Raw genomic sequence first — 12,234 nt, forward strand, 5'->3', positions numbered from 1 at the left:
CACCCTTATGATTGGAATTGATTGACCGATGCATATTGACAGTTTTTAAATTTCTGCATCCACTTACAACTCGTGAAAATTAGTCACAGTGAAGTTGAAGTTACCAACAAAAACACAAAAAAAATAATTTAGAAAATAAGTTGGTTTACAGTAAGTTGATTGAGGCCCATTGTTGTCAATATTTTACCTGTTTACCTTGCTGACAGCTGATAGACTTTTGCTAATTGGAACTGATTTGGAATAATTAAAATAATACCAGAGCCATAAATCTGACCAAAGAGTGTTAATTCTGTCTAAAATGATAAGAGAAAGTTTATGGACAGGTAAATAATCACAGAGGATCATTCAGCTGATCAGGGTTATCGATGAAGAGAGTGAATCCCAATTCAATCTATCACCATTTTATGGGCAGCCAATCATTTGTTCATGATAATTTTCAATTGCACAATTAATCAGACAAATACTGTCAATTGAACAGGTCTGAATTTTGTAGAACCATGTGTGTACAATGTATATGTACATGTACATAAAGTACAAAATTCCACATGTTCATTTATACAAAATGTCAGTGACCTCCCTTCTTATTTTCAATCTGTTTTTGATTTTCAGTAGTACAGTATAGTTACCATAAGTTTCGTTTCTAATACATGTAGGTATGATAAATACTATACTATACCTTAGATTTTGAATGAATTAGGAAATTCGGTAGCAGCAATCTTGAATATTCGTTATTTTTCTCCCAACATCTTACCTGTATGTCATAGTATGCAATAAGTACACAAGTTAAACTAGTTTTTGTTGGCCATCCATGTAGATTGTTGGAGTGTAATTTGCCTTCTTTGAAAGCATATCTTACTCAAACATTATTTTTATTTTTTATAATGTTAAATTGTTACTATATTTTTTTTCCATCTCTTTTAAAAGAGTACAACAGATCTGCCGAAATCATTTTTCAACCTGTCTCACATTTGGTTCAGCAACCTTCCAAAATCTGCTGGACCAAACAATTATCTACCAGACCGAAAAAAACACCAATTTAAATTTGCCTCGATTCAGACGCCATCTTTAAACTCGAAGTTCCAGTTGAGGTGTGTCTAATAAAAAAAAACATACCAGACACCTGTTCCGGAAATCACACATTTTATCGGACAGGTGGCTAAAAGTACCAGTCATGTCCGACGGTCAAACGAATTTCACCATGACTGGTGCAATCTCCCTTTAAGCAGTATTAATGTTTGAATATGTTTATGTTTCCTCTAATCGATAAATTGGAGTTCAGAATTTCAAATAGAGTGGGAGGAAACCACTACATAAAGGGGATTACAGACTTCTATTTGTTACATGTATATTTCATGCAGATATTGTTAAAACACTTGGTCAACTGAAAAATGGCCATTAGAACGCTTTTTGTCTTTTATGAATAGTTTCACTTCAATAATTTTGGGGCCTTTTACAGCCTGCTTTATAGTATGGGTTTTGCCCATCATTGAAGAGCGTGTGCTGACTTGTGGAAGTTAAATTGTTTGTTGCTTGGCTTTTGGTAGATGACAGTCTCATTGGAAATCATACCACATCTCCTATTTTTACATTCATATTATGGCCTTCCCAAACCATTTTTCCAACTGAATGGCCCTATATTCCTTTAAAGATGAAACCTTAAACAAACTAATTAAAAATAAATGGCTTAGTGAAAGTGAAGAAAATAATATCATCATACATTTAATGATTACAGCTGCTGTTTACTTCCCTACCATTAAAATGAAGCTCCCTTCAGGAGCATAACAAGACTGGCATTCTCCTAAAGATTGTTAATGACAAAAAGGTACAGGCAGTCTTCTACCTTCATGGCACCTGCTATTCAGGAAAATTTGCATGTGCTGAAAACCTTTTTATTGCCATCACTTGGCGTCCGTCGTCATCATCATCCGTTGCATCGTTAACAATTATACAAAACTCTTCTCCTCTGAAACTACTTGACTACATGTAATTAGAACCAAACTTGGTATGAATGTTCCTTGGGGTATCCTGCATAGAACTGATTTGGGGATTTTTGATTCGTCAAAAACATGGCCGCTGTTATTAAAAATAGAACATAGGGATCAGACAGTAGTTTTTCGCATATATTTCCTTAACCGTTAGGTTTAGCTGAATTCTGACTGGGGTAGAAGTATTAAGCATGATAAGATCTATCTTTGGTTAAATTTTGGTTTTAATCTGTTAAGCCATGTTGGAGTTATTGCCCTTTTCAACGATTTTTGTTATTTTTAATGTTATATCTTTCCAAAATCTTCTCTTCTGACACTACTTGATCAATTGAAACCAAACGTGGTTTGAATGTTCCTTGGGGTATACTGCATAGAATTGTTGTGGGTATTTTTGATTCGTCAAAAAACATGGCCACCATTACTAAAAATAGAACATAGGGGTCAGACAGGAGTTTTTCACATATATCTCTTAAAGCGTTCTTTCAGTAGCTGAAGTGATCCATATTACTAAGACTACAAAAATCTTCAGACTCCTTGTAAGAGTTATTGCCCTTGAAAGGGGAAAAATGACTTTTTAATAGTTTTCAGTCAGTATCTTGAAAACTATGATTGATTAAAAGAAACTTTCAATTGTTGAAAAGATCTTGTGATAGTCCTACCAAAGACTTCTTTAGTCAAGATTGTTGGACAACTTCTTGTTTAATTTATTGCTTTGAAAGGCAAAATTCAAGAAGGTGAGCGATTCAGGTTCTGGGAGCCTCTTGTTTATACTAAGTAACCATGATCTTGTAGAATGCTTTGCAGGGGTCAAGATTAACTTTTTGAGGCCAGTAGCCACCTTGGCTACTAAACTATAAAATCAATTAGCCCAGACTTTTTCGGACAAGATTTTGGTACGTAAAAATAATTCCACATTTTACAAATTACCGGATGCAGAAATTAATAAGTTAAAAAAAAACACAAAAAAAAGAAAGGTTGTACAAATATATATATACTCGGCATCACATAAATAACATACTGTTAAAATTTGAATAAAAATATTTTGTAGGACTTCATTGACACCTACCGTCGTTTAAATTGTCTTAAATGACTTGCTCATTCGTTTAGCCAAATGGCTTCTCCCTAAACATTGAATCGTTAAATTCCGGTCAGATTTTAATTCTTGGTGCCAATATTTACATTGTAAAAAGTCGGCCATGTTTACAGTGATCAGGTTGCTAGATGTTGTTTACGTTTAAATGGTTTGTCCAAAAACCGAAGAACCCAGAATGCATTTCGGCGTTATTTCAGATATCTCGGATTTATTTTATGCGAACAACGTACAATACCAAGAAGTTGATCAAGCAGATGATTGTCACCGGAATTCGACAGGAACTTACGAACTTCGTTTGTAAACCAATCGTCCCATAGAAACCAACATGGCGGATATTAGTATGGGATTTTCCCATAAAGATTTGTTACGCATGATTTAAGCTAATAAGCGACTCGTTGGTACATGTACTAACACGTCATGCATATATGCGAACTATCTTCATATTAACTAAAAAAGAGACAACTCTAGTGGTAAGTCCCGATGGTTTAAAAAGTAGAGCTTCAATTTGAAAATGTGTTGTATGTGACGTCGAGTATAGTAGTGCATATCCATGTATCATGCTGTTGTTGTCAGTGTCATCTATAAATAAAGACAGATATGCACTAGTATATAACCTAAATATAAAGTAGTTAATACATTCAGATATCACCAAAAGGTCTTCAATATGTAGCTTTGAAAGACTGTACAACACAAAGTGATAAAATCCATGGTAACTGAAATCATCGTTCAGTTACCATGATTACAAACTAAAAAGCACTGTAAATGTACATGTATTACCAATTTTCAATATTATTGTGGTGGAATGAATAGTGCGAAAAATAGTACTCAAAAATTTGTATTTAACACTTTGCAGCTGTAATCTTATTTTATTTAAGCTTGCAAATATTGATACCCATGAATATGGTCACTTGACAGAATCCACAATAATTAGCAACCACGAAAGTTACAGTAATATAAGGACACAAAGACATATTAATGACCAACATCTCTTGAATGTGGACAGGCACATGAAATCTGGGGTTAAACTAGTTTTTAAGGTCTTAACCATCCCACTTCAATGTACGGACAAAAATGTATGTACTAATAATGTCAAGTACTTGATGTAGTGCAATACCCAGAAATGATTTAGTCTTGACACAGAGATGCAAACAGGGGTTCAAAAATAGACAATAATTTGAAAATTGTATTCTTTAGCAATAAATTTGTTAAGGGCATTCCATAAACCCATCAGATTTTTTTTTATACATTTTTGTATCTTGACAATACATGTAACTTGGGTATAGATCTGGGTGAAATTTTACCACAAGGTGCCGTATCATAAAAGAAAGGCTTGGATTCAATAAAGAATTTGGTGCTTAACAAGTATTATCCTGATGTCTCAACAGGAAATTAAATAAAAAGTTATGGATCTTTTTAAAATTGTACCATACCCTCAAAGGCTTGTGTTGAATTTAGAGGGTTGCAACATGAAACCTTTTATTCATTTCATGCAACTTTTATTACATTTTTTTGTAAATAAATGAGTGGGATACACAAAGGCAGTATAGACATGATTTTCTTCTACTTTAAAGAGAAAATCCGCTTTTTCAAATCCAGAATTTACCATTACGGTTCTTTTTTTTACCGTACATGTATATTTACATCTGATTTTGACAATTTCTTCTTTTTTTGGTTGGCTCCGTTAAACCATGCAGGAGCAGTAAAAATTTGAATATTTCATCATATTTTAGTATGAATTTCAGGAAGAAGATAAAAGGATATTCCATCTATAATAATAAACTAATGCTAACAATAAACAGTGGGGTAAAGTGGATGCCACTAGCCGTTTACCATTTGGGTCACATCTTTCGTACAGAGTATAGATTTGTAGATTGTGCATCTTCCTTTAGATTTGTGATTGAACTTAGTAACTTCAGTATTTTTTGTTTGGTGTAAATTATTCTGTTACACTTTATAGAAAATGCTTCACAAGCCTAGGGTCATAAATGTCAGCATGGTAGCCACTAGAAAGATGTTGATAATTACATTGTATATTGATAATCATTGATAATATTTGTGAAGGCTTGATAAATGTTTCCATGTCAGCCTGACAGTGGGCAGGGTTGGGGATCTAAAGGCATGGAATTACAGATCTACAATGTACATTTGTATAGACAGATGGAATTTTTTTCCCCCTGTTTTTAGCAGATTTTTTTCTTTAGCTTTGTTTGTTAACCTGGTAAAATCATATCTGTATGTATAACTTCATTGTATCATACAGTTAATTTCATTCAACTCACAACTTATTTATTGTGTCTGTGTTGAAAAACATATTATTCATGTGTACATGTAAATGTATACTATAAAGAACTTTACTTGTATGAGAACTTCTGGACATGAAACCATTGGAACCCAAAGAGCTCTTGAAGAAACTGATCATGCATGTGCATAAATTTTAAAGTTCAATGTTGCCAGATGATGGAGTAAAAGGTCAGGTTGGACTTATATATTCAGTCCAGATTGGGCGGACTTACATGTATAGACCAACATATGTTCCAATTCATTTACAGTGTTACCAATTTTTGAAAAGTGGATAAGATGTGAGCAGACTTAAAATTACCCCCCGCCCCCCCCCCCCATCCCACCCCCCCCCCAAAAAAAAAAATGAAACTGTGTTTCTCTTCAGTAGTCAGAAATTAAATGTACATGTATATAAATGGTTGAGCTACATGTACCAAGTCAATAACACTGTTTAATAGCCATTGAAATCCATGCTCCCTCAAGCTGTCATGTTTGGGTATTGAAAGAACATGAGATACTTTTGTGCAGGGATGCTTACCTTACCAGTGCTTCTGGTCTATACTCCCAGTTTTTAGTAGAGTCTTAGTTGTTCATTTATTTTTGTTACTTTGTATGCATTATTTTGGTTGATTTATGTTTGTTATGTGTCTGTTTTCCATGTCTGGCCTTTGTCCCTGGAGTACACGTGTACATTCTTTTGATTTTTGCTAGTATCTTGGTTCCCTTGATTAGTCTTTCCCATTGTCCAAATAACATTTTATTTGGTACTAGTACATTGAATAATAAATTTTGTCAGAAGCAGTCAGCTCAAATTATCTAGTAATGTTAACAGCATCTTTGCAGAAGTCTTAATATAAATGAAGGTTCTTGTACCATATTTTTAATTATATAGATTATCTGTAATATTGAATGCATGTCTTCACAGTTCACCTAGGTGTTATGCTAATTTTATTGTGATAAAATGACTTTGGCATTTATAAGCATATTAAGATTTCAACCAGTCATGAATTTTTCATTTATATCTTGAAATTCCTCCAATGTTTGAAATATTGAATTAGTGGATCAGGTCGGATTTGTTGCCATGGTGACATATCTTGGAGATTTTATTCAGGTGTATTGAATACCATGCCAGATCAAGAGGATGATTGCTTCCTCCGACTTATATTTTTATATGAACCTGAAACCTTCAATTATTTATTAATAATCTTTGAGACATATCAACTGGGTGTCCTTTGTGTTTTAGAGTCTCAAAATGAACAAAACAAATTATAGAGTACAGAATCATAAGATGCTCTAAATGTTGTGAATAATGGTATTCACAAGAATTCATTATTTGCCATTAGACAAAATCTCTTGCTAATTAGCCAGGAAAAGGAGTCCTTTACATCTGAATTAGTTTACCTGCAGTTATGATAATTGACTGAACATCTGTTCATGGACAGGTGTATTGTTATGACCACTCCTTACAGGCATTTATGGTTAAATGAAATGTCATTTGTGTCCAGCAGGCTGATTCCAAATCGGTTGATTCAACATCATTTGGTTCAGAATAAATATGATTTAAAACAGCATTGTCATAAATTCTCCTGTTTTTGACCACCAAATCTTACAAGTTTTTTATCACAAATTTGGGGCTTGTTAAATGTAAGTTTAAAAAAATTACAAACCTGAACGATATATCTCACTGGCCAGAAAAAAAGGGGGGAATTGCTATTGTATTAATTCTTTGGCATTAAAGATTTTATACTTACATTTAATTAGCTGTTATCATGTGTTAGATTATTTTTCATTACCAGAGAAAATAGCAAATAACATACTTTGATTTAATGAAGAATTGAAAACATGTGAATCTTTTTTTAGGAAAAATTACAACTAATTCAAACATTTTTTAACAGTGAACTTCTTTAGCTTAATTCAATTCTTGACAGTTCAAAATGTCATTGCTGAAATCTGAATAACTGTACAGAAGTCAAAGCAATTTGGTATAAAAATATCTTTTTTATGGTTTTTCAATTATGATCGATAGTCTCAGAACAGTATAGAATTTCTCTGTCTTTAAAAACGATTAGTTTGCTAAGAAGAAAGACGCTGCCGTTATTGCTGTAAACTTTAATGTCATTAATTCCTTGTCATTGAATTATTCAGTGGTCTTAGTACACCTCACTTTCCTCAGATTCCATTGTTGACATTTTCTTTAAAAATCAATAGTGTGCTCTTTAGAAAATTTTCAATCAAAATGATGATAATTATTGTCATTAGCATGTTGCATCAGTTTGTAACTGTCACTAACATCCATGTACTGTTATCATGCAAGAATTGTTATTGGAGTAAATTTTACAATAAAAAGACAGGTACATTAGTTCTTAATGCAGATGCAGGGATGATAGTAGTATTTTAAGTAGCAGGAAAAAAAGAGAAAAAGTAACAGGTTAATTGATGAAAATTTTGTTCATTTATTTTTGAAAGTAGCAAAAAGAGTAGCAGCCCAAATTTGTCGGTTGACAGCTTCTATTGACATCCCTGTATCGGGTTATTGTGTCAGTCTGTCTGTCTGCAGGGGTGAGTCCAGTATTTCAGATTTAGGTTGTTGGCTTCTATTGACATCTCTGTAGTGGGTTATTGTGTCAGTCTGTCTGTCTGCAGGGGTGGGTCCAGTATTTCAGGTTAAGGTGTTGGTGTGAATAAAATTAAAGGCTGTGCGAAGCAGGACAAGGAAAAGTTAAGGGGTAGAATTTGTGAAAAATCAAGATTCTTTTTTATTTAAATACTGGGTATACATTTCCCAATTTTAGAGGGGTGTTAAAAGGAATAAGTCTTTTTAAGCAGAGATTAAAAATCTTCCTTACGGAATAACAGGCAAAAGAACAATTCAACTGTATTTACATCTACTATAATGTAAAATGATAACTTTGTTGGAATGCATTTATGTAATATTTTGCTAGTACTCATTTTGTGGCAATGAAGTTAACCTTATATTTTTGTTTTTGTGTGAAAGCCTCAAGGAAGATTAGTTGTAAACTAACTGTGTTACCCTCTTGAAATAAAGTATGTTATTATTATTATTACATTTATTATTATTATTTATTATTATTATTATTAATCAGGGTCCACGGAATCAGCAAATGCACACCTTATCTGTCTTATGGTGGAAGTGTTTTCTTTTTTGCCCATACTGACTACACTATTGAATAAGCTTTATATTTTCAGTCAAGGGCCATATTTACAGGGGGAAAACATTTTACCATATGAAACTTCTTTGTAAAATGTTATTTATTTCATGTATTTATGTCTCGTGTTTAAACTCTTGTTTTAAAGGATTAATTAATCTTTTTTTTTTAAATCTCTTACAGCTGTCCTAAAATTCTCAAGTTTAAAACTGTAACTTGTTTCTGAAAATAAAAATGTCCAGGACCTAATCTAGAGGGAGAAATGAGTAAAGTTTTCTCCTTGTTTGTGCTCACTTTTCCCATTTGTCTTTGACAGGGAGAAGTTTTTGTAATAGATTACATTTCAGGTAGATAAAAATATCAACGTTATTTTTCATACATATCTTACTGGAACTTCGCCTTCTTGTCAGTGTGTAGATTAGGCCCTGGATTTCTACTGAAAATTCTTCCTAACTGTTAATCCTCAAATATAAATTTTTTTTTTAATTAACTTGTAGCCAGTTTTGGGAGGGGAAAAGCTTTGGCAAACAATTTGCAGAATAACACAAATTCTAGCGTTACTTGTGTGGTCTAAGTAACGATAGAATTTGTGTTCCCTACCAGAAAAAAAAGGTGTGCCTGATCCTTCTGATAGAAACCAAGGCCAGTGAATCTTGCTTGATACTTAAATTTGGGGTTATATGAAACCATGCTGAACCTTTTCTTCACTTGGTCACATGCATTCTTGGCGCCATTAATATTTTGTATAGTTAATGCTAATGGATCATTGATTCGCACCAATTTCACGAAATGAATTAATTTTTAATGTGTCATTACTTTTGAAATGATGCTTACTTTCTTGTCTGCAGAATTGCAATACAAAGTGTATAAAGGTGCTGAATGTTTATTTTTGAAGGATAGAATTTAAGTTGAACTTTTTTTTATCATTGCCTCAAAATGGCCTTTGGATATAGGAATTTCAACCCTTCAATACTTTATGGTACCTGTTTATGAAACAGGTTGACATATGGTTTTTAAACATGGCATTGTTTCCCTAAAATTGAAGATTTTTCACTTTCATGTAGAATTTTAGGATAAAATATTGATGATTTTTGTGAGAATAAGTAGCCTGCTTTAATTTCCATTGTGCCATGTTTGTTTGGGTTTGGAAATATAACGATTTATTGAGCAGGGTGCTCTATTGTTATAATTTCCCATATGAAATTTATTTTGGTGTAAGGAAATAGGAGACAATATGATCCTTTGTAACGGTATTGTTTATTGGAATGATCCAAAACACCCAGTCGACTTGTGTCAACATTAACTACTGTCTGTGGGTCAATATTTCAGAATTGAGAGTTAGTCAAATTTAAAATGGGGCCCTGTATGTAAACAAATATTTTCATCTTGTATTTATGCCTCCTGTTCAAACACTTTTTTAAAGGATTAATCAATTATTTTTTTTTAAATACTGTTGCTTTTAGTTAGATATAATGCCAGATTCATTGATATATGATCATGGACATGGAAAAGTTAGAATTGAATGGCAAAGTTATACAAAAAGCATTATTGTGAAAATGAAATATTTTGGAGGAGGAGGTTGACTCACTTGCAATAAAACCATTTCTTAATGAAATGGCTATTGAAATCTATATTGATGCCTTAAAATGAAATTTAAGAAAGAATGTGCCTTGTTAAAGAATATAACTCAAAAAACCTCTGTGGTAAACTCTTGTATGACAGCTATACTATAACCTGACATTTGGACAGTGAGGCCTAGTAGTTCAGCTGTACCAAACCCAATTAGAAATGTATTTTGTACTATCTTTACTTCACTTATTGATAATTTTTCCCAATAACTCAAATCTGAAAGTTTCTGACCAATTTATTAACCTCACCTCTTTGTTTACTGCCGAATTCTGAATTTATACCAAAAGTTATCATAAGTCAGGGATAATTTTTGAAAATTGACAACAATTCTGAAATGCTAACATTATGAAAGTTATCTCCCTTGGACATAATTGAAATGTACTTGTAAATGAAATTTATACAAAATGATTGCTACCATAATGTTAAAAACAGCCAGTGGGGTAAAATTGGAATCATCTTTTGACCTTTCAGAGCTTACTTAAAGGCATGTTCAGCTGTTGACCTTTTTGCCTTCTCTTAAAGTATTTACTATTTTGTATTTTGTAAACGCTGGTGCATATCCATTCTTTGTAGCTCACCTGGCTAGTTCATTACCTGAAAAAATCTCCTCTGACACTACCAGACCAATAATAACCTACTAAAAATAGAACATAGGGGTCAGACAAAAGTTGTTTGCATATATCTCCTAAACTGTTAGTTTAATCAAAAATTTTGACAAGGTAAAAGTGTTTAGCATGATGAGATCTATCTGTGGTCCATTTTTTGTGTAGATCTGTTTAGTCATGTTGGAGTTATTGCTCTTTACAACATTTTTGTATAAATGTTAAATTTTCTCAACAGAAACTACTGGATAGAATGCAATGAAAATTTATTTGATTGTTCCTTAGGTATGAGCATTAAGAAGTTTTATCCAAGAAAAATCAAGATTGCTTTTTTAAAAAAATATAGAACTTTGTTTATCAAGCCAGGTGAGATATTCAGGCTCTTTGGAGCCTTTAGTTTTATTTTTCTGTCCGTCTGCTTGATTTTTGTCACAATTATCTCAGCTTTCATTGGATAAATTTATGTCAAATTTGGTATGTGACTTTGTATAGATGAGGCATAGATTGTCAGGGTAGGAAACTTGCTCAAATTCCAGCCAGTCCTGAATGCAATTTTTCAATATATATGGCTATATAAATTTTTGCTAAACTTAGCCAGCCCTGCCAAAAAATAGCCAGTCTTTGGCTGGCGGGCAGGCTACTATTTCTAACTCTGAGGTTGTAAGTAGTGATGGTTGTGTATCATCTTCCTGAACAAGTGTTCTAACATGTAATCTGTGCAAACTTCAATTCAGAAATTATTGCAAAAAATATGACTGACTGAATATCAACATAACTAAATTAGCCTTATCAAATATTAACAATAATGGTACAGGATTTCTTTTCTCAAAGCCACAAGAACTAAGTTGTGTCATAGTTGAAATATAAAAACATGTATAGAAATTTACGTGTACATTAGATTTAGTATTGTAAAACAACATTTTACAAATTCTCATGATACAATAGCATGATATTATTTGTTAATATAAGGAAATGTTGATAATTGAAATAAAAACAAAATGTCTGAAGTGATTGAGTACAAATTAGGTATTGCAGCCTGTCCTGTGCTATGAGGTTTTCTTCGTCATTATGTAAGACCAATGGGTGACCTTTGGCTGACTTTTTCATCCAGGGGGAGTGGGGGGGGGGGGTGTTGTCTCTTTGACATTAATACCATACATATTCTCCTTATATTCAAGTATTAAATTAGGGATACATGTACTCCAGTGTCCATGTACTTGGTGACATCCCTACATTTTTTGGGCATATGTTGAACAGACATAATGCTAAACAGGTTAACTGAACTCCATAGAGGAGTTAGTATTACTGAGAAGACTGTTTTACAGATTATGAACAAATTTTATAATTCAAAGAAAATATTAATTTTGTAACCATCATTTTTTGTCTTGTAGGCTTTTTGATTAGCAAGTTTTATTTTCAATTTTCAGGTTTATTGCACTGAAAAAAAGAACAATGGCTGATGAAAGTGAAAGTAAGCA

At 32.7% G+C, this 12,234-nt stretch overlaps 1 protein-coding gene across 3 annotated transcripts in view; it reads left to right on the forward strand.

Annotated features, from left to right (window-relative positions):
* Positions 1-12,234, forward strand: part of LOC148621079 (heterogeneous nuclear ribonucleoprotein K-like) — a 36,842-nt gene that overhangs the window by 2,316 nt on the left and 22,292 nt on the right. For all 3 annotated transcript variants that reach the window (XM_088575113.1, XM_088575116.1, XM_088575114.1), the window contains exon 2: positions 12,184-12,227. In XM_088575113.1, coding sequence (XP_088431239.1) covers positions 12,209-12,227 — 19 coding nt within the window. In that variant the 5' untranslated portion in view covers positions 12,184-12,208. The remainder of the gene's footprint in view (positions 1-12,183; positions 12,228-12,234) is intronic.

Source organism: Perna viridis, chromosome 3 (assembly GCF_037379345.1).
Source record: "Perna viridis isolate PV_CMFRI_1.1 ecotype Kerala chromosome 3, ASM3737934v1, whole genome shotgun sequence".
Lineage (NCBI taxonomy): Eukaryota > Metazoa > Mollusca > Bivalvia > Mytilida > Mytilidae > Perna > Perna viridis.